Raw genomic sequence first — 24,151 nt, 5'->3', positions numbered from 1 at the left:
TTTTTAGTAGGAGAAGCGGGGGCTCGAACTCATGGCCCCAGGTTTCGTAATCAAACAGTGTTACTACTGGACTACTGCGTCCGCTCTAACTCAATGTATAGTAGCTCCAGCCGGATCGTGCAACTTGCTTGGCTGATTGCTTGATACAGGTTTGGTTGTATTCTGTTGCCTCGTGTTTAAAATATATAAATATTGTTGTAAACTGAGACTTGAAATTTTAGATAAAGTAAAAATGAGTATCAATCATTATTGGTTTCGTTATGCACGATTTTTCAAATTATGCGGAATAAATAACTAATCCAGTTCCATATCAGTGAGAATATGTTTAATGGTTATCACATGCATAAGAGTCCGGTTTTCGGACGTTTAGAACGGAGAACAGACGATCACTTACACGGAAGCAAAAATATAAACTTTGGACACTGCGACTTTTATACCAATATTTATGTAAATGAATTGAAAATGGTAACTAAAATACGTGTTATCTATTAACATAGCGTCTGCACTTAAAATCGATTGAAATCTAATTTCACTTTGAAAATGTTCAAGTTTTATTTTCTATTTTAGGAATTTATAAATCCACTTCATGTTATTGATTAGTTTTGTAATGTACTGAATTACTTAATCTTAACATACCGTTTATTTGCTGTTAGAACACGCAAAAATACTTCCTAGTTTAAACATAAGACAATGGAAGTTGACGGAAAGAGAGTTGAACCTACCTTTGAGTCGGGAGAAAATTGTGAACCGTGTCAGCGAGGAAATACTACAACAAAAGCAGTAGGATTATGTATAGAATGTGAGGAATATATGTGCCAAACATGTTTCGATCATCACTTGAAGGCAAAAATATGTATGAACCATAATCTTGTGGACGATCTTAAATCGTCGATGACGGGGAGGTCCGAAGATGTGGAAAGATGTAAAGAGCACGACAGTGAGATCGTAAAGTATTATTGTTGTACACATAAAACTGTAGGATGTGGTGACTGCATGTTGTCAGGGGGACATAATGCTTGCAAACCGGAGAACATAAAACATTTAGCCAAGAATTTCAAGAACGAGAAGGCATTTAAAGACATTGTAAAACAGGTAGAAGACATAGAGAAAGATAAGAATTTAATAGAAAAAATTAATCGGGATAATCAGAGGAAAATTAAAGAAGTTAATGAAAAGGCAGTAAGCGAAGTTCGCAAATTCAGAACAGATGTCAACAACTTCCTTGACGAGGCTGAAGCAAACATTCTGTCCAAAATAAAATCCGTAACTTCCGAGAATCATGAGCAAATGGCAATAATGGGAAGGGCTATTGAAAGTATCTCAATCGAACTGGATGATGTCAGACAGAAGTTGGACACAGAGCTTCACGATGGAAATGTACTATTTATCAATGCGGTTGCCTGTAAGCCTCAACTGAAAAATATAGCGTTGTCAGTGGCTAATGCAAAGTCAAAGAAAGTTCTGAAGAACTTCAAATTCTACCCAGATGAAGATCTAAGTAGAATTGCTGCATCAGGGAAATCGTTTGGGGACATACAAATTTCTTTAGAAGGAAGTGCAGAGATAATTCGACCTCAAATAGTGGAAGAACAGACCGATGGTATCCAGAACATTGAAACAGCCGAGGTAAATGCATAATTACAATAATTTGGCTTTTATTTTATACTAGTTTATTTTAGCTCGATTCTGATGATGGTTTTCATGCTTATTTGAATCACTCTCGAGTCTGCTTCCTGGAGAAACCAGTACTGGTGTCACATGAGAAGTTGTTCGTGTTCCCATTGGGGCTCGAACCAAAGACAACAAGGTTGAGCGGCCGACACTTTAACCACTAGACCACCGCTACGCTTTTAGCATTTGCGCCCGTGCAAGCGCACAAACATGAATCGGGCAGAAATCGGTCACCATAGTCAACCAGTAAATATAAAAGTTATTTTGTACATGTAATATACTAGTAGTCACTGAAGTCAGCCATGCATAATGCATTCTTACGTTCTATAATGCCTTAAAGCAAACGCCCATGACACATCCGTGTGTTATGGTGTACCTACCTTTGAAACTGCCCTATAGAAGTTTTATATTGGTTTTGGATCGACTTTAAATCATATATAATTTACGACGGCATGCATTGCAAGTCATTATTTTAGTAACAAAAATAAATTTCATCATACTATTGAGATGATACGAGTAATTCCTAATACATTTACAACATTATTTCTTTAACCTAACATCCTATCTTTCTTATTTCTAAGTTGCCATATAGAAGTACAGGATTACCTGTACAGTATAAATCCAATGCAGACGGATTTGAATACAAATGTTCCATGTTTAAAATACGGCATTTAGACTGTTCATTGAAAGCCACTGTAGTTTTGAATTTCAGACTGAGATTCGAATTGAGGTCTTGTTTTAGTGTGTATACATATTGTATACATATTAAGGATATCCTTATTTCTAAAGCACTGAAAAGGGACAAATAGTGCAATAGCTAGATAGCATGGCCTAACGTATCGTGTCTTTTTCTTTTTATAGGAAATCACGTACGGGCATGACTTGAAAAAGTATTGTCCCGATTCACACATACATGTAGACTTACAAAGTCTGTTGAGATCAAATAGTCTGTAATAATATTAATTTCTTCACACTGACACTAAATTATTTTCTCAGAAAAACATTTTCTCTCAATGCTCATCTCACGTTAGAGACAGAGGCAAGAGATATTGTAAATCATTTTAGAAAGTGGTATCAGAGAGGATTGATTTTATGGCCAGATGCTTTACATTCAATGACTCTAACGACTGATGCCAGTCTAACATACATGTTGCAAATTCAGTTACTTTAATTAGCCAATGTCAAAAGGATATGAAAAGGAGTCTAGTTATAATTGATATTACAATACATTGCAAAGAAGTATAAACTACGTGCATGAATATTTTCTAACACATTTTGCCTTCCAAATGCATCCACTGGTTGAATTTTCCGAAATATCCGCTTTTCTAATGAATACAAAATGACAAACTATTTCATTACTTAAACAGATTCTAGTTACATATGACAAATAATATCTCAGCGTACACAACAAGTTCTCTAAACACGTAAATACACCTAAAGTTACAGCTAATTCATACATCTTTCATTATTTGAAAGTAAATTGTTTATTTATTATATTTTCCACAGAATAGTGGTGCTGAATTTGAAAGTAACCATGAAGAAGAAGACTGTATGATATGCATGGATCAGATGAAAAATACAAAAACTCTTAAGTGTGGTCACACGTATTGTTCTGAATGCATTGACGCCCACTTCGAAATCAAAAAGACATGTCCTACGTGCGGAGCTGTATGTGGAGTAATAACAGGTTGTTTAATTTTCAAATTTACATAAGCATGACTTAGAATGTTTGTAAGCGAACTAGTGCTACATCGTAAAATAAGATAAGAGTTAGTATAGTCTGTTAAGGACTTGGTAGATAGTAACATCATTTTATGCACTTATTCAGTCATGTTCGTTGCAGCCATCGTCGGCATCAGCAGATCATTGGTATCAGCGTTCTTTTAAATCCGTAGTCATTGAAATCATGCTTGTCGCCTTCGGTACTGTCGTTTTGATATACGTCTAAGATTCGATTTTTAAACAATTGGATATCATCTGTGACCATTTTGTCGCTTTTATATCACCATCATGTGCAAAAGCCGTCGTTGAAGTCGTCGTCGTTTCGTTGGTGCACTTTTGTGTGTAAGGATCGGTACCTAACTATCAAATTTGATTATAATCCAAATAAAAACAAAACTGTTATCTTATAAACGAGTTATGGTTGACAGACGGACAGAAAATAAATCACGTACAAGCACTTTGTGCCCAGGTGAGCTAAAACGAGCAGTGTAAACCTGCCAATGGACAGGCAGACGGACTGTGGACTGACGGACGGACTGGGGATAGACACAATACTGACAGTAAGGTATCAAAATAACTCACGTACGAGAACTTCGTTTCCAGGTGAGCTAAAACGAGAAGTGTAAACCTGTGAATGGACTTTTGATGACCAAAACGTGAAACTAGTTGTGAATGGTCAATTGTTAATCTTAATTAGCAATTACTGTCTAAAAGTCTTTATTAGGAGATATTATGTCTGAGTTAGGAGAATTAGGAGATAAGTACTCCATTTTTATTTCTAGCATGTGACACTGGGATGTTTCACTTGAGTTACCCTGCAGATGTTGAAAATACAGTGTAGTATGAGATTCATTAAGGCTAAGATAAAGAATCCTAGAAGTTTCATGTTAAAATGCATTTTTTTTCTAAGTTGAGGTAGTTAAACAAATCTTCACAAGGGTTTTGACATTTTTAAGATTCAAGATATTTTATAGTCTGCCTATATATCCAGAAAAGTGGCCTAGAAATTGCCTTTGATGGCATTTTTTGTTAATGCCCGACAGCCATGTTCATTGTTATTTTTATAAAAAATGGAAAAGTTTCAGGGGGGCTGTCGCCTTCTAAGGGTCATAGTAAGGTCACAGCACAAGGTCAAAGGTCAATAGGTGCATTTTTGTTATTAACGTTAGAATTTCGCTATTTTTGCTACCTTTTAATATAAACTTGTAATTTTTCGGTGATTATTATGAATTTGAGAAGTAAATAAATTACTTTATGTAGATTTATTGCATTTGAGACTGGCAAAATTCAAAACGACTAAAGTTATTTCTATAGAATGAGCTTAATTTTTCGTACGCTCTGATATTTTTTTCACTTATAAAAGCTATCTTTTTCATGTTTGATCTTCTAATGCTTTCATTTTCAGGCTAACACTTTTTAAAAAGGCTAGTTAATTGCCTTTTATGATTTTTTGTACGAACAGTACAGGTAGAAAAAGTCTATGGCGCGTATTATAAGACTGGTACAGTTAAACTTCGTTTACTCGAATGAGGATTATTCGCTCACTACTCTTGGCTCGGACTCATCGTCAGGTCTATATAATGTGTAATTCACGTTGGTTTGTACTACTGATATCTCGATCATATTTTGCTTGTCTCGTCGAGCACTAGCGAACATAGTTTGACTGTAATAGCTATTGACAGATCTTAAGATTCTTTCGGAAGCATGGAACTCAAGGACGTAAAATAGCACACTCAGTTTGATTAAGTCTGTTTACATTGTTAGATAGTATGAAATGTGCAAATTCTCTCAAGCATTACTTAAAATGGTCATTTATATGCTGTCAATTAAAAATCTATTCCAGTGGTTTACGCATATGCTGTAGTAATTTCAGGAATGTGTGTGCGTTTAGAAATACCATCTATGTACAAAAATTAAGCAATATCAAAGTTTGAATATAGATATTAGATAACCCGCAAATGTTATGCTCTTTTTATTTTCAGTCCATTAGTATGGAAATGGTACTCTTCATATTTTTGAATCAGCTAAAAAAGAATTCTTTGCACATTAACGTTAGGCTATTATAAGGACTGGTAACCGCTCTTCAAGTGTTTTCAATATCTACAATTTTGTTACTGCCAGTGTTTGTTTATGTTGGTTCTATCAATAGTCAGTGAATTTGAAACTATATTGAAAGATATTAGTAATATCTTTATGACTGAATATAGGGGTAAGCATGTTTGTTTTCCAGTTACAATGCCTTTAGATTTCCGAATATTTGGTTGGTGATAGAACCGGGTAGAGCAAACGTACAAATGTATCACAAAGGAATCTGATGTTATAAAATAAAACAAATGTGAGCACAAGCTATAGACGTCTTAGCCTGACATATTCATTCGACAGTATTTGTTTATTATAAATCTATCGTTTTGAATTACAAATCTCTTCTTTATGCTCAGTCTTCTCACCATGAAGAAAGTTATTTTTACATTTTAATTTGTAAAACATATGAATGACTAATGTTTCAGTTCCAAGATACAAGCTTTCTTTTCACAATGTAATCAAGGACATCCTGTCTGAAACCAAGTATCAGATGTGTAAATTGTTATGATCTGATTCGTTTTCAACTTTTGTTTTGAACAGGAAGTGGGAGTGTGGAAGCAAAGCCAAAAAATATAAATATATTCGAAAAAGAAAACACCTGCTGAATTTTCAGAAATAAATAATTAAATTACATATACATAAAATGGTCCTTTTTAACAATCACCGCGTGGACAAATTAACATAAATATATATCATATAATGAATTATCACCAGTATTGAAATTATTCCTTTGGGAGCTGGAGAAGCATTTCATATATGTAAATGTTACTTTCAACAGTATTTCAGTCATGTAGCGGCGGTCATTTAACCTAATCAGTGTTTCTGAGTATAAGCCTTTAAGTATTAGCCTTTCCCCGTAAGTAACTGTCAACTTTTTCCATATGATTCAGAAGTGGAGGGCGAAATTACTCCTGACAATGTCTTTTATCAAATCTTCATGGAGAACCTACACCTCTTCTGGGGATCAAACTCACGACCCCGCGATCCTTAGATCTGCGCTCTCCTAATTGAGCTAAAATACTTGGTTGTATACATGACAGTAAAGTGATTTTAACTGTTTATGTGAGAATTTTTATATATATTTATATGTAATTCATTTTCGTTGTAGTCTGCCTCCTGAAAATCAGCCATATTTTCCCTATCGCACACATTTTTCTAAAGGTGTACACTATGTAAATAATCTTTTGATAGTCAGTTCAAAGCTTAAATTCAAATTTGATTGCTTCCTGACTTTTGTTTTTATCTCTGCCAAATTTTGACAGATTTGAATGAAAATAATAACCAGTTACAGTTCAGTTAAATAACATAACAGCGATATCAACTGTGCGTACATTGGTTGGGTCATGACAGTTCAAATAAGGTAACCTAAAAATAAAACGTCACAGAATGGATACAACTTGGTGCTGGTCTCTACGTGGCAAGTACTACCATCTGCAGTATTAAACAATTTTGTCATTAATTGGTGTCATTTATGACATCACAAACCGGATATAAAATAAATATGTTCATATTGAAAATATTGACGGATGTGCCATTTCAACTAAACATAATTGAACATTCAGAATATGATACTTTGAATTTTTGCAGTGATACTAATAATGTGGCTATTAATTTAAAGGTTACCTTATTGTTACTCTTACGGTTAAATGAATATAATTAAGGCTATGATAGTTATTATGTTTTATTATAACAAAATACTCATTAAACGTTGTGCAGAACATCATTCAAATCTGTCAAAATTTGGCGATAAAAGAAAAAAATCAGGTGTGGAGTTAGAAAAGTTGTTGTGTTTATTATTAATAAATGCACTATTTTGTTTCCTTTAGTACCTTAGAAGTCATTTTCAAAAGTTCATTTTGACCTTGACATGTCTGTGACCTTGAAATTACATTAAAATAACCCTTGGATACGACAGTACCAAAAATATATTTTGCAGTTGATCCTCATTTATAGATTGACAAACATACCAAGTATAACACACGTTGCCATCGTATGCCACTTTTCCTAGACATATATATTATTCTATATAATATATATATATATATATATATTATATTTCTAATATTATCATCAGTTTTATTTACAAAATACAAAAGGGCGTTGAAAAACAATATTTAAACCAATTAAGATGTTTATATGATAATAAAACGAGTAAACAGCGGTATAATTTATTTGTAAATGCACTCATTTGACCTTTGACCCCATTATACTGTAATGAGGAACCCTATAAGGCGACAGCCCCTTTTAAATGTCATGTTTGATCCTAAGGAACATTTTTATAATAATATCCGAGCATTAACAAAAAATGCCATCAGAAGTCACATTTTCCTCAGATATTGGCCGATTATTAGTCAAAAATATATAATATGTTCATTGTCGAACATTAAATAATACTAGCACTATGACTGTTACAAAAAATAAATTCATTAAAGGGTATGAATTACGTACTATGACAAAATACTGTGATGATAGTCGTATACAAAGACAAAATAGTGTGTGATGCCCAAATCCTGCTAGTATGTAAAAAGTTTCGGGGCACTAAGAAAATATCATTTTGTTCCTGTCTTTTTAAATAAACGATTAACTCCGATTTATAAACGTTACCGTAATTTACGGTATTTTACTCAGTTCTGTAGCACGTTGAAATATTTCTTATATAGGAGATCAACCTGATGGTAAAATGAGTGTGAGTCTTTCAAAACACGCTCACTGTGCTGGATATGATGGTTATGGTCAGATATCAATAACGTACAATTTTCCATCTGGAAAACAGGGAGTAAGTAAATTGAAAGTTAATGTAGAACGACTTTACAATTTGGATAAATGTCGTACAAACAAAAATGTTGAATATGTGTTCGGTCTAGTTACATATCACCGATCTATCAAAGAACCATTATGTTAACTCATACTTAATAATTTTTTAAGAATATAGAAGAAATGTGAATTCATACGCTGTTGGGTCTATCGAACACATATGAATATCTATTAATGATGAACTGATTTATGACACTCGTCAGATATCTGTATTTTTCTGTAACCCGCTATATTTTAAATGGAACTATAAATAACGCCATCTTCCTATCCTTTCAACTAATCTTGTTCCTGATAGTAAACCTTTGTATATACAATTAATAGTACTGTTCATCGCTTCAGACTTTAAGCACTTTGCATTCGAAATGTTCGCAGTTCAGGTATAATTATCCAAACCTTTTCAGTACCTTTTTACAGAGATATTGCTTAGGACTGTTTTCTACACTTCTAGCCAAATCACCCTGACCCGGGGAAATGGTACAAAGGCATTACAAGAGTAGCTTATCTACCGGATAACAAGGAGGGTCGAATAATACTTGAAATGCTGAAAGTTGCGTTTGAGAGAAAACTGGTGTTTACAATCGGACGTTCAAGAACTACAGGACAAGAAGGGGTTATAACGTGGAATGATATTCATCATAAGACGGACTGTAGACCCAATTCTCAGTACTTTTTATATTACATTATTTTAATTCAGTATTCCAATTTAATAATGGATAACACGGCTGACCTAATATGCAATATAATGGTAGTATCATATAAAATTACATAGATATTAAGTTTTTTGTTTTTTGTTGTTTTTTTTTCATTAATGGCAGATCATATAAGCATCTTTCCAAACCAAATTGCACCAGTCTAAACTTTCCCGGTAATCATTTATGTTGTTTTTAGTTTTTAGCTCACCTGTCACAAAGTGACAAGGTGAGCTTTTGTGATCGCGCAGCGTCCATCGTCCGTGCGTCCGTGCGTGCGTAAACTTTTGCTTGTGACCACACTAGAGGTCACATTTTTCATAGGATCTTTATGAAAGTTGGTCAGAATGTTTATCTTGATGATATCTAGGTCAAGTTCGAAACTGGGTCATGTGCGGTCAAAAACTAGGTCAGTAGGTCTAAAAATAGAAAAAAACTTTTCACCTCCCTAGAGGCCATATTTTTCATGCATCTTCATGACATTTGGTCAGAATGTTCATCTTGATGATATCTAGATCAAGTTCGAAACTGGGTCACATGCGGTCCAAAACTAGGTCAGTAGGTCTAAAAATAGAGAAACCTTGTGACCTCCCTAGAGGCCATATTTTTCAATGGATCTTCATGAAAATTGGTCAAAATGTTCATCTTGATGATATCTAGAACAAGTTCGAAACTGGGTAACATGCGGTCAAAAACTAGGTCAGTAGGTCTAAAAATAGAGAAACCTTGTGACCTCTCAGGAGGCCATACTTTTCAATGGATCTTCATGAAAAATGGTCAGAATGTTCACCTTGATGATATCTAGTTAAGTTTGAAACTGGGTCATGTGCCATCAAAAACTAGGTCAGTAGGTCAAATAATAGAAAAATCGTGTGACCTCTCTAGAGGCGATATTTGTCATGGGATCTGTATGAAAGTTGGTCTGAATATTCACCTTGATGATATCTAGGCCGAGTTTGAAACTGGGTTACATGCGATCAAAAACTAGGTCAGTAGGTCTAAAAACAGAAAAACCTTGTGACCTCCCTAGAGGCCACACTTTTCAATGGATCTTCATGAAAGTTGGCCAGAAAGTTTAACTTGATGATATCTAGGTCAAGTTTGAAACTGGATCAACTGCAGTGAAAAACTAGGTCAGTAGGTCTAAAAATAGAAAAACCTTGTGACCTCCCTAGAGGCCATATTTTTCAATGGATCTTCATGGAAATTGGTCGGAATGTTCACCTTGATGATATCTAGGTCAAATTTGAAACTGGGTCAAGTGTGGTCAAAAACTGGGTCAGTAGGTCTAAAAATAGAGAAACCTTGTGACCTCTCTAGAGGCCACACTTTTCAATGGATCTTCATGAAAATTGGTCAGAATGTTCATCTTGATGATATCTAGTTCAAGTTCGAAACTGGGTCACGTGCCTCAAAAACTAGGTCAGTAGGTCAAATAATAGAAAAAACCTTGTGACCTCTCTAAAGGCGATATTTTTCATGGGATCTGTATGAAAGTTGGTCTGAATATTCATCTTGATGATATCTAGGTCAAGTTTGAAACAGGGTCAACTGCGGTCAAAAACTAGGTCAGTAGGTCTACGTCGTCCGTGTGTCCGTGCGTAAACTTTTGCTTGTGACCACTCTAGTTTAAGATTCAGCCTTGAAATTTAGATGACACGTACAGTTTTGCACACCAATCTTTAAACTGTCTTTCAGTGACCATAAATGTGACCAACTGATCTACTTTCTAATATTTAAGCATAAGTTTGCCATTTGAAACATGTGGTTCAATATACACAGGTGAGCGATTCAGGGTCATCATGACCCTCTTGTTATTTACGTTCTCGGCAAACACTTTGAACAGTTGACAGTAATTTCCTCGACTTAACAATAAAAATATTGCATTGCTTAGAGAAGGACAACGACTCTTGTCAGCTGGAAGAGATTACTGTCAATCGAGGCGGAGTCAAGGCTGACAGTATTTCCCCGAAAGTTGACAAAAGTTACTGCCCCACTCAAAGCAACTTATGGCATTTGTTTTATCATACCGAAATTTAAATACGCACATTTGCTGAACTGTTTTCAGAAAGCAATCTAACTCCAGTCAGTAAATAGCATGTTGCACTGATGTTGGGTAGCTCTGATTACAAATACTTGCTTAAAAATGCTATGGTTATTTCAGACAGTAAAACATGAGAGTATATAGTATTAGCAACAGAAATAGATATAGTAGTGTCAGCTAACAGACCCTTGTGCATTTGATATCTACAAGTGATAATTCTACACTGACATAGATAATGGACTAAATGAAAACTTTTTCCACTGTAAAAAATAGAACCAATCAGTTCCCAAACTTAACAGGCATGCATTCATATCTAAGTCACGCTTAAGAAAAATGGAACAATCAACAGAGCTCATAGTCTTGCCATATTTCTATGTTGATGAAAAATAATGTATAAACCAATGAATAAATAGTTGCTGTTACATAATTAAGAAATATATCTAAATCCGGAAAGTACTTTCTTTTAAAGTATTTCAAATTAGATTAACTGTCTGAAAACATTTCGTAATTATTGCTTAATGTTAGCATGAAACGTTACCAAACCTTTACAAAGGGAACACAGAAAAAAGAGACATTTATTAGAATGAATTTTGACTTGCTAAGGTCATTATTTCAGGTTTGGATATCCAGACCCATCGTACTTCAGTCGAGTGAAAGACGAACTTGCAGTTAAGGGCGTCACGGAAACTGATATTCCAAAACCATAGTCAGTCGTATAGCATTAAATCGATATGCAGTTCTGAATCCTTATCCAAATGAACACTTTGATTTATGTGTGATTGTTTTATATGATAATTAGTGATAAATTTATTTCGAAGACTTTCTATGTTTGTAATTTTGGATTGGCTGTAGATTGGCAAGTACTTGTAAAGTCAGAAATACGTGATGGAACTATTTTTCAATTATATATAAATAATTATGTGATAACAATGATACTTATATGATGCACTTGTTACTATATCTTCATCCGCGGTTGTTGTGTTGTATCGTTTCAAATTATTTTGTTTGAAGCACTTGAAGAAATTTGCGTACGAACTCTCGTCGAACGCCCAATCGGTTCAAGGTAAAAAATGTTCAAATAGCAAGCAAAAATTTCATTTTGAAAGAATCTACCTGTTTAAATGAAGATTAGACAATACACTAAATAATGCACCAGAAGACACCATTTCATACATTTATTTCAATATTTTGAGTTGGGGGTACCCCTTTCCGTACGTACCCCACTCTATGCACCTTGCCGATGATTAGCTGGTGCCTCCATTCAAATATTTCTGGATACAGGCCTGGAAAGCATCCCTTAGAAAATGAGTCTTCATGCACGTTTCAATGTCTGTATTTGCTTTCCAGCACGTGTTGTACTATATCGCGTTCATTTTGTATCGATGCTTCTATGAGTGATACTTCTGTAATTGCAGATCGATAATCCATAAATATAGTCTTAATTTTCAATCAGTAAGAAGCAAATTTATTGTTGCTTTTAATGTTCCAACTACTCTTTACATAAATACAACAGTAGTCACATCTTCACATCAGTTGTATCTTAACATGTTATTTTACACTTTTTATCTTCTTCAAAGTTCTGCAAATTGACACATACATTTTTATTTCCAGAGTTGAGATGTTTTTTAAATCATTGACTCATAAAAATATTATTTATGTAACAATTTTCACTGAACGTGTATTAGTCCGTAGAAATCATTATATAGTTGATGCACCTGATCTAATTGTATTAGTGGGCTCCTTTGAACTTGCATTTGAATCACATTTTAAAATGTAAAAAATGGTTGTCATGAAACAAAGCGTTCGGAATCTTTACAATATAGGTTGGAGGTCAGTTGGTCAGTTCAACCAACTTTGAAAGTACAGTAACAGTAAGCAGTACAATGCTGCAGCTGAATTATTAAAACCATGTAAAACAAAAATATATAATTGTACCGGGTAATTTGCAGAACTAAAAATAAGTTTGAATTGTTATAATAACAGTGTCAACAACATAAATATAACAGATTTAAAAAAAAAATTGTATCCATTTTGCATATGTTACTACGGCAAGGATACGTTTTAAACTCAGTTTGAAGGACTTACAAAATCAAAAAATGTACCACTGATTCCAATTTATACCACTAAAAAGTATTAATAACGGCGTAGAGACCAAATACATGCCGCTTTGTTCTTCGTTTATATACGCTGGCAAATACAATTGGGATCATGTATATGTTTATTAGTCCCCTACTGGTTGAAAACCAGTTTCGGGGACTATAGGAATGCACTTTTCCGTCATTCTGTCATTCCGTCATTCCGTCCGTCCGCAATTTCGTGTCCGGTCCATAACTCTGTCATCCATGAAGGGATTTTAATATTACTTGGCACAAATGTTCCCCATGATGAGACGACGTGTCATGCGCAAAACCCGGACCCCTAGCTCAAAGGTCAAGGTCACAGTTGGAGGTCAAAGGTCAACAGGGCTTTTTTCCTGTCCGGTCCACAACTCTCCCATCCTTGAAGGGATTTTAGTATTACTTGGCACAAATGTTCCCCATGATGAGATGATGTGTCATGCGCAAATCCCGGACCCCTAGCTCAAACGTCAATGTCACAATTGGAGGTCAAAGGTCAACAGGGCTTTTTTCCTGTCCGGTCCATAACTCTCCCATCCATGAAGAGATTTTAATATTACTTGGCACAAATGTTCCCCATGAGGAGACGACGTGTCTTGCGCAAAACCTGGACCCCTAGCTTAAAGGTCAAGGTCACAATTGGAGGTCAAAGGTCAACAAGGCTTTTTTCCTGTCCGGTCCATAATTCTCCCATCTATGAAGGGATTTTAATATTACTTGGCACAAATGTACCTCATAATAAGACGATATGTCATGCACAACTTTCAGACCCCTAGCTCAAAGGTCAAGGTCACACTTAGCAGTCAAATGTTAACATAGCATGAACAGGGTCTGTTTCGTGTCCGGTCCATAACTCTGACATTCATTAAGGGATTTTAATATCACTTAGCACAAGTGTTCCCCATGATGAGACGACGTGTCATGCGCGAATCCCGGACCCCTAGCTCAAAGGTCAAGGTCACAATTGGGGGTCAAAGGTCAACAGAGTTTTTTTCCTGTCCCGTCCATAACTCTGCCATCCATGAAGGGATTTTAATATTACTTGGCACAAATGTTTCCCATGATGAGACGACACCCAGTACCCTAGCTTAAAGGTCAAGGTCACACTTTGAGATCAAAGGTCAAGAGGATTTTTTTCCTGTCCGGTCTATAACTTTGTCATGCAAAGCAGGATTTAGATATCAGTTGGCACAAATATTCCCCTGGATGAGACATGTCATGCGGAAGAACCAGGTCCCTAGGTCTAAGGTCAAGGTCATATTTAGAGGTCAAATGTCAAATTCAAGAATGACTTTGTATGGAACATTTCTTCTTCATGCATGGAGGGATTTTGATGTAACTTGGACCAAATGTTCACCACCATGAGGCACCCTTGTTTTTAGAATTACGTCCCTTTGTTGTTACTATAAATAGATTTAATTGTAACTTTTTTATTACTGGCAGTAGAGAAAAATCGAGACCACTTTTCTGTGGTACAGCATGCATGTTACATCCAATTTTTAGGTGTATTTTGACCTATCTCTACCTGGTAAAGAGTTTCTTGTGGACTTATTTTTTTTTTTTTTTTTAAAGATTAATTTCCCTTTGTTGTTACTATAAATAACTTACATGATAACATTTTTATAATCAGCCAAAAAAAATCAATATGAAAACAACTGTGGGTTTTTATATATGCACATTTTAATCCAAGTGTGTTGTTATAACATATTGTATATGTAGTACAATATTGTTTATACATCATTGACAGATATCAGTTCATTATGTTATACTGCAGTAGAGAAAATTAGGTGCCTTCCAGTAGGGGACTTTGTATTGCATGGCAATACTTCATTCACTTGTTTCACAGGAAACATACAAAACTATATTTAAATTTCCGTTTGACATGTCGTGCATAAAATGAGATAATATTTTCCTGAAATCGTCAACAAATGTAGAAATTATCCACATACCCCTATAGAAAATTTGTGTCTTTTAGCGTCAACGGTTTGTATCTTTTTGCGAGCCTAAAAATGTTGTATCATTTAGCGTTAGTTTTGTATCTTTTAGCGAGCCTCGATTTTGTATCATTTAGCGTTGGTTGTATCATTTAGCGTTCCCACACCCCTCCCTCAATTATGATTTTACTAAACACCGCGCATGTATACCGGAAGGCAAGGACACAAAAACATGAACTTGTTATGTCTCTGTGTATTCGGTATTTCGCCAAACGCCTGAATTATTTCATGTCTTCATCCCTCACACGAAGACACGAAGAAACGTCAAATAAGCATTGTTTCTTCGGTGCAAACTATGATATGGTGGAATCAGCTACCGTTGATTACCGCATATAGAACGATTTTGCATCCATTAGTCTATCCGGTAATCTTGTTCTGTTAAAGCAATACTGGACTTTTCTAAACTGAAAAGACAGGACCCCGCTAGATACTATATAACTGTATTGTACTTTTTTTGTTGCTGTCAGTAGACACGACCACAGACACCAGAACAGAAAGAAAATCCAGTTATTCAGTTCAGAAAAAGATAGATTTAGCTCTAATTTAATGTTCTTTTTTTAATTCATATGTCAAATTTGAAAAACATTTTTTGAACGACGCCATTGTTCATGTTTGTTATTTTTTTGTGTGTGTCTGTGTGACTAACTTCAGATTATGCCTGCAATTTCGCCGAAAGGGTCAACTTTAATACTATATAACTGAATATTTTTTTCCCGACAGCAATAGTACGAAATGCTTATAAATGGCTTTACAAAAAGATTTAATCTGACAAAACTATAAACATTTAAGCATCTCGCCTTAAATTCTGTACCTGTAGTGATATCTTTTCTGGAAGTCTTTTAATTTTCTCCGATGTAAATGAGATGTGGAACCAAAATTTGTAGTCCTGTTTGGCGCCGTATAACCTATACTGTGTTGGTGCGCCGTTAAACCCAAATAAATAAATTAATTGATTTAATTTTCTCGAAAACATTACAACTTCTTGCAAAAAACTACAGTACATGAAAAATTGTCCACTTGATAGTGAAACCGTAACGTAAGCGAATATTAATATTCTCGAAAAGTTTTACTTTTCACAAAAAAAGTATATTTTTTGCGAAAATAACCTTAATTCTGATAGAATTTATCTTGTTATCTTATGAAATATACCACCATATGATTCATGTGCTTTAACTGTAACATGATGTATGGACATTCTCTTAGGAATACTGGTCAAACATGGTCCTCCTCAAAGCATCTTTTTATAGACACCTATTTAATTCATATTGGTAGTCTTACGAAGAATAATATATTTAGCCATTATTCTGGTTTTGTCTTTCTACGAAAATAAATGTTAAACTCAAAATTAGTTCACTAAAGTCTACAACTCTTCGTTCTCATAGGAAAGGCACCACGGAACTAAATAATTACAGTCTATCATAGTTTATGGAATAATGATCTTGATCAAATAACTCTCCGGTAAAGGTCAACCAATTCGCGAATTATTATTTGTTTTATCGCAATGAATTATTGCAATTAACTATAAACAGCTTATTTAGAATTTGGTATAAAAAAGCCAACTCATGGGAAAGGTTCCATTTTCAGGAATAATGACTGTGAAAAGCATAATTTTAGCTTGTAAGTAATCATGTTTTTTGTTTTATGTTACCATTGTATACATGGTTATTTTCAAGCCTATTTGTAAACTAACTTTAGCATCTTTAAAAAATACTTCTAAGTGGGAAATTCTGAAGCCAAGGAGTCAAAATGTTACACATATGAGCCGCGCCATAAGAAAACCAACAAAGTGCATTTGCAACCAGCATGGATCCAGACCAGCCTGCGCATCCGGGCAGTCTGGTCAGGATCCATACTATTGGCTAACCGTTTCTCTAATTGCAATAAGCTACGGAAGCGAACAGCATGGATCCTGACCAGACCGCGCGGATGCACAGGCTGGTCTGGATCCATGCTGGTCGCAAATGCACTATGCTGGCTTTCTCATGGTGCGGCTCATATTTACAACAGCTGATACAAGAACATTTATTTTAGATAGCAAGTCCCATTATGTAGATTTATGTTGTTTTTTGACAAAGATTTTTTTTATCTTACCTTGATATGGAATTACTTCTGTCATTATACATACATTAAACAATTTTCTAACCATTAAAGTTCTCTATAAACTAATTAGTTTATTATTTTCCGAACGCAAATATTGTGTTATATGCCATGTTTTGTTACCAGTTTTATATGTATTTATATAGTTATAGCATGCCATCTGGTCGGTGTATGTTTGGCTGCTAGGAAGGTCGATGCCCACCTGAGAGCCAGAGAGACGATGAAGAGATGAAGCAGTCCACAAAGGCTGATTTAAAGACGTGATGAAACGCCTCTCGATACTACAGAGTTGTTCGAACTATCGAAAGGTACACTAGCAGTTTAATCTCAGTAGAAAATTGAGTGATTATCACAAAGTGGTCTTCAAGAGCTTAACAACGACCGTAAAACGTTGTCCCGTCTACGTTGTACAAATATTTTAAAACTAGTTTTGTATTTGAAAAATATCTAGATTTATTACCGTTTAAATACAGGAGTACTTTAACTAAGTTAAGACTATCCTCGCACAAATTAGAAATTGAAACAGGTCGTTACTCTAGAAATAGAACAGCTAGAAATCTGCGTTCCTGCATATTTTGTCAGAACAGGGATATAGAAGATGAATATTATTTTGTCATAGCGTGTCCATTGTACGAGAATATAAGAAACAACATATTTAGAATCATATTATTACAGAAGGCCAAAATTAATGAAATTTATTGAACTTCTCAGTAGTGATAAACGAGTTATTATTAGAAATGTATCTAAATTCATTTATCATGCATTTATACTGAGAACATCTTTATTGTAAATAATGGTATACTTTTAGCTCTAAGTATCCAAATGATACTTCCATGGATAGTTGTTAAATGTATAAGACTCATCCTCCATAACAATATATGTTTCATGTATGTGTATTGTATGCATGACAAAAAAATGTACAGTTTACGTCAATAAAATATTCTGTCTGTCTGTCTGTCTGAAATGTTTTCTGGCCCTTTGAGATGACTGGGTTAATTACATGTATCTGCTTAATAGATTTACCTAAGCCTTAAGTATTAATTTTAAAAGGCAATTCTTCTTTCTTTATAAAAAATTAAATATATGAACAAAAATGTTGACACATAGAAATAAGCAAAAACTTGTACAGTTTATTGAACCAAATATAAGAAGACATGAAACATATAAATATGTGACAAGTTAAAATATATATTGTAGAATATATATATACGAAAAATTGAAAAATAATCATCAAAATGGTGACTTTCCTATTATGAAAAATTGATTCGGATCCACATTTTTGAAATAAGTATAGCAAAAAAATCAAGTGAGGCGTGAGGGACGTCGCGCATTTTAATACGTGGCATGAAAGGACATAATCAAAGCGAGCCTGTTACGATTTTATTTATGTTATAATGTTATTAAACAAATAATTTCATATTGGCTTTGTTATTTGTCCAATAGTTGTCATAATGGCTAAAGGCTCCCAAGGCTGAGGGCCAATACAACTCTCAGAGGACAAATGATACTGCTAACATGAAATCACTTTATGATAGTTTTATCATCCAGCTCCGTATTGCCCACCTCATCTCCCCCACCCCTTCAATTTAACCAATCAAACGCTTGACTCCCTGTTGGTCTGCCCTGAGATTTTCATATTGTCCATGATTTTCTCATATTGGTTCAGCTGAGTTGGCGCTGATTCAGCCTGTTTCATATGATATGCACATTTTACCTAATATTTTGTCCAATACTGCATAACTGAATAAAGAATTAGATTTATTATACTTGGAATCTTCTTCTTGTATGTTTTAGATTTTATTGACTAGAGAACTCCAAAGATATAATATATAAACGATATGAACAGAGTTCGTTGACAGGTATTTGTATTTTTATGTTCTTATTGGGGATTTCATTAATTAATATATAAATCTTGTATTAAATAGGTGAAAAGCTCGAACCGGTAAGAACAACAGCTGACGCGGCTGGCACTGAGGTAGAGCGTCTTGAAGAAAAGTATAATGGCATACCAGTTTACGATGCAGTTGTCACTGTTCGTAAAACGAAGGATGGGAAGTTGACAGGGGACGCCTCAGGAACTCTTATACAAAATATAGACGAAGATTTACAAGATACAAAACCAAAACTCACTAACGAAGATACCCTTCGCATAGTTGTCAAAGCCGAAGGGGACGATATAGCAGATGTTACTGAAGCAAAATTTTGCAGGATGGTTTATATTGACAAGAACAACACTGCAAGACTGGTCAATATTATTAATTATCTGGTAGACGGTGTGAAGCGGCCTTTCTATATAATTGATGTACAAAACGGAGAGATTCTAAAGAGCTGGCAAGGTTTTAACAAATATCCTTGTTGTACAAGAAAATATAAAGCCTGGGGCGGGAATATGAAAATGGGACGTATCACATACGGTGATATGCCTCATTGTCTATCTCCTACCATTGTCGGCGGCATGTGTTACCTAGAAAACGAGTACGTTCGTGTTGTTGATATGAATAACACCTATGACGAGAACATCACATATACAGCAAGTTTTGAATGCGAAAAGGGATATGGGGACGAAGTCAATGGTGCTTTTTCACCGGCAATTGACGCTTTCTTCTACGGTACCGTCGTCGGCAAAATGTTTGAAGAATGGTTCGACAGTAAGCCTTTAAACAGTAAAGTTGTTATTAGAGTCCATTTTGGTAGTTTATACGAAAATGCTTTCTGGAACGGAGAAAATACAACATTTGGTGATGGTGGATATTAAATATATCCATTTACATCACTCGATGTTGTTGGCCACGAAGTTGGCCATGGGATAACAGAACAAGGATCTAATCTTATGTATTACGGTGAAAGTGGTGGAGTGAACGAGGCATTTTCTGACATAATGGGTGAGGCAGCGGAAGATTATCTTCTTCAGTCAGATTTCGTAACTGGTAATACTATCATGAAGTTTTTGCCGTATATGCGGGAATTCGAAAGGCCAGAAAATGATAACATCTCTATAAGCAAAGTAGAAGACATGTTAGAGCATACAGACCCCCATTTCAGCAGTGGGATATATCGGAGAGTGTGGTGGGTCGTGGTTAAAGACGGGAGTATGTCCATTCGTGACGCAGCAGCTGTATTTTTGTATGCGAACAGAATGTACTGGCACAGCACGGCATCATTTTACGACTGTTCATGTGGAACTCTGAAAGCGGCACTTGATCTTGGGCACGACATTGCTCCATTCAGGATGGCTTTCAAAGACGTTGGACTTGAAGACTGTGACGTAAACAGTCACGTGTTCGGTTTTAACAACAATGACACGCGGTTTGGACTTCCAGTGAGTGCATCAGTAAATCCTGTTTTTAAAATGGAGACGCCAGTATGGGCTGACAAACTTATTGTAGATGTATCAAGCAGCTCCGAAAAGCGCGAAGTTGAAAATGACTATGGGGCGGAAATTCTCATAACTATCATGATGGGTGGATGGGAATCCACGCACGACAAATGCACTAACGCGGTTGTGGTTGCTCAGGGTTTAAACCATTTAGAACTGGAAAACGTCGCCGATCAGGAATACTTCTTCAAACTGTCTGTATCAAATGACACTGTCATACTACCAGAGGTATACAATTTTACACGTATGTCAATCGAAAGTGGTGTTTCCAAAGTAGATCTTACGATTGGTTACACTTGTCAGAAGAATTTCGCCACCGAAGACTGGGAAACCAATTTTTTTTATAGTCGTGATTGTGGAACTGAATTTGATTACTACTGAGCTACTATTTCGATGCCGGTTGTAACTACTGTGGATTTGCTAAACTTTGCGAAATATTCTGTCTCTGAAATAAACTGATTTCTCACTTCAAATTACGCATCTTACTTCTTTACCTGAACTGCCGATTAAAAGTGTTGATCAATTGATTGGTTTCCAATGAAGCTATATGCGACAGAGTTTTAAAATACCAATGAAAAAGAATATATTTATCTTGATTTCTAAATCTTTGAGAAAGGCTAATTATTATATATATTGACTGGTTTTCAATGGTCTTGATTTCCGAAGTTGTTACTGCGCAACTTTTTGTACAGGTGCCTGTTCGCTAGTTATAGATTCTTCTTTGTATTGATAAAATAGTATAATATCGCGCTGTTTCGGACACTTTACTTCATATAATCAAAACAAACTAATTGTGAAAATGTTTTAGTCTGCAAAAAGGCGAAACGGTTGGCTGATATAGACATTAAGGTATAGGTCCATGTTTCGGAGAAAATTTCGAACGTCATCAAATCATAGAAAGAAAGCATTGTTTTACATGAAAATTTAACAGCATATAAAACATTTATATTATTCTACAAAACCATTGTCAATTTACTCATATATATACTGAATTCCGGAAAGGGACTGCATGAAGGGGCCACACTTCCGGACAGTCAAGCGCCTTTAAAAACTCACCATTTTTAAAAAGCTGTTACATCTCTTCGTTTTGATGCATTTGCAACAGCGTACGAGTGTTTTGCAACATCGTATGAGTGTTTAAACTTTACATAACTAGGTAAAACATCGTTTTTGACAATTGTTTACATTTATTTCTTTACAAATGGCATTCTATTTTAAAGGGGACAACTCAAGAATATTTTAAGTATCCGACTCTGCGGGACAGAACAGTAAAACATGTATCGGACAGATAAATTGTGTGTCAAGATGCTGTTCAATCACTAAAAAATCTGTTGTGATATACTGCTAAACCTTAAATACAACCCATATTGTTTATATCTAAGTTTGAACAACAGTCAGATCATTTCGTTCAAGATTTTGCTAGCTTATTTGTGATGGGAAAGTTAGTTTCTTGTCTAGTAATGAAGTAATGAGTCCAACAGACAAAAAAAAACACATTCAAAGAACACAGCCACCCATGTATGTCTCAACATTCGCATAGTATGTGCACACTTACACAACTAAAGGAATGGTATTATCAAACACAGATATAACATGCACTCAAGCATCCAGTCTAGACAAAAATGCTGACAACAGCACAAAGGGGGGGGGGGGGGGGGTCCCAGTTAGGTGTCTGCGCAAAATGTTTTTTGATTTTATTTATACTTTGTGGTAATATACCTACATGTATTAAGTTTCATTAACAAGTATTGTTGTTACTAGTTTTGACTTACTTTTATAGATATTCACATTTAAAGTGGGTGGGGTAATCTGACATGTGACCAGCCAGGAACACAATTTTTGTTATTTTTTTAAAAATAGTTCTAACTTTTTACCTGAAACTTTCATGATAAAATAACTATGCAATGGACATTCACACAACATGTTGCATTTTAAATTGTACTGAATACTTTTTTCATTACAGAGCCACAAAGTGGTCTAATCAAATTTACTGATTTTCAATGAACGAACTTTACCAAAAAGCTAAAACATTTTTTATTAGTTGAGATATTAAGGTGTTATTTTCAGCAGGTATTGTAAACTAAATAAACATTAAAATGACAGTATATCAGTATACTCTGATTAATATTGGAAGAGTGGTACACTCTCAAACTGGGGAAAAGTGGGTGGGGTAAATAAATATTCGAAGCAACACTACAAAAATTGTGCAGTTGTTAAGAAATGGCCTCAGATTGTCTATTACTATCTTAATGTTATTAAATACAGCATTGACTGATACATTTTAACAAAAAATTCCTATTTTATACATGTGTGTCATGGAAAAAGCATGGACCTTGAACATGACATGTAGGCAAACCAAATTAACCCTGAAAGCTCAAAGTATTTAACAAAATGTTTTGCCTGAGGCAGTATATTTTGAGGAAAGCTATTGTTCAAATTAACATTAAATTTTCTGCATTGATTTTTCCATGGCACACATGTATAAAGTCTTATTAAAGTGAAAAAAAATTGTTAAAATTTATCAACCAAGTCTGTATTTAATAAAACTAGAATGTGTCTGTAGGACACAGGGTGTGTCCCCCTCCCCACCCCACCCCCTCGCATGGTACATTTGTCACAAATAAGGGGAAATAATTCAAATATTTGCAGTCTTAATGGGGTATAGCCTCAAAAAACTATGAAAAGGATTCATTATTCTATACCATATACTTTATGAGCATCACAAACAAAAAGGTCCACTATTTTAGCTATTTCAAGGGCCATAACTCTGTAATAAACGCTAAAATTCTCAAGAAGTGCCATGTGTGCAAAGGTCACATTATGATAAAGACGCAAGCAAGGTTTTATGAATTTACATTTAAATACTTCTGAGTAAGGCACCGAGAATACTTCTGAGTAAGGCACATAATTAGGTTAAAATGTGCATTTATCAGTTACTATTTCAGGGGCCATAACTCTGGAAATAGGGGGCAAACCCAGATAAAAAATAGTATATGCGCAAGTTCATATCATGATAAACACTCATCAATTTATATCAAATACTTTTTGAGCTAAGCATGTCACAAGGTGAAAATGTACATTTTTGACTATTTCAGGGACCATAACTCTAGAAATAGGGCGCGGACTCAGATTAAAAATAGGAGATGCGCATGTTCATATCATGATTAAGACTAATGCAAGGTTTCATGAATCTATATCAAATAATTTTTGAGCTAGGCGTGTCACTAGGTGAAAATGTGCAATTTTTACTATTTCAGGGGCCATAACTCTAGAAATAGTGGCAGGGCCAGACGAAAAATAGAAAATGTGCAAGTTCATATCATTATAAAGACTCATGCAAGATTTCATCAATTTATATCAAATACTTTTGAAGCCAGGCGTGTCACAAGGTGAAAATGTGCATTTTTTACTATTCCAGGGGCAGTAACTCTAAAATTAGGGGGCGGAGCCAGACGAAAAATAGAAGATGTGCAAGTTCATATCATGATAAAGACTCTTGCAAGGTTTCATCAATTTATATCAAATACTTTTTGATCTAAGCGCGT

General features: G+C 34.9%; 2 protein-coding genes across 2 annotated transcripts; both read left to right on the top strand.

The window, feature by feature from the left end:
* Positions 1 to 389: 389 nt before the first annotated feature.
* Positions 390 to 19,985, top strand: LOC123544631 (uncharacterized). Its single transcript, XM_053525614.1, has 6 exons — positions 390 to 1,626; positions 3,178 to 3,358; positions 8,136 to 8,251; positions 8,738 to 9,034; positions 11,143 to 11,158; positions 19,156 to 19,985. The coding sequence occupies exons 1-6, from the start codon at positions 691 to 693 to the stop codon at positions 19,983 to 19,985; spliced, it is 2,376 nt and encodes a 791-aa protein (XP_053381589.1). The 5' UTR covers positions 390 to 690.
* On the top strand, positions 17,079 to 22,241 carry LOC123529128 (uncharacterized). The gene is made up of 2 exons (XM_045309348.2): positions 17,079 to 17,538; positions 19,156 to 22,241. The coding sequence occupies exon 2, from the start codon at positions 20,061 to 20,063 to the stop codon at positions 20,985 to 20,987; it is 927 nt and encodes a 308-aa protein (XP_045165283.2). The 5' UTR covers positions 17,079 to 17,538; positions 19,156 to 20,060; the 3' UTR covers positions 20,988 to 22,241.
* The last annotated feature ends 1,910 nt before the right edge of the window (positions 22,242 to 24,151 follow it).

The sequence above is a fragment of the Mercenaria mercenaria genome, chromosome 1 (genome assembly GCF_021730395.1).
Source record: "Mercenaria mercenaria strain notata chromosome 1, MADL_Memer_1, whole genome shotgun sequence".
NCBI lineage: Eukaryota > Metazoa > Mollusca > Bivalvia > Venerida > Veneridae > Mercenaria > Mercenaria mercenaria.
The sequence above is the reverse complement of the archived record's forward strand: the minus strand, read 5'-3'. Positions and strand labels throughout refer to the sequence as shown.

Coding starts and splice junctions, on each gene's coding strand:
- LOC123529128 (XM_045309348.2), top strand. CDS start 20,061: ATGTATTACGGTGAAAGTGGTGGAGTGAACGAGGCATTTTCTGACATA.
- LOC123544631 (XM_053525614.1), top strand. CDS start 691: ATGGAAGTTGACGGAAAGAGAGTTGAACCTACCTTTGAGTCGGGAGAA. Junction 1,627..3,177: donor AGAACATTGAAACAGCCGAG/GTAAATGCATAA, acceptor TATTTTCCACAG/AATAGTGGTGCTGAATTTGA. Junction 3,359..8,135: donor TGTATGTGGAGTAATAACAG/GTTGTTTAATTT, acceptor TTTCTTATATAG/GAGATCAACCTGATGGTAAA.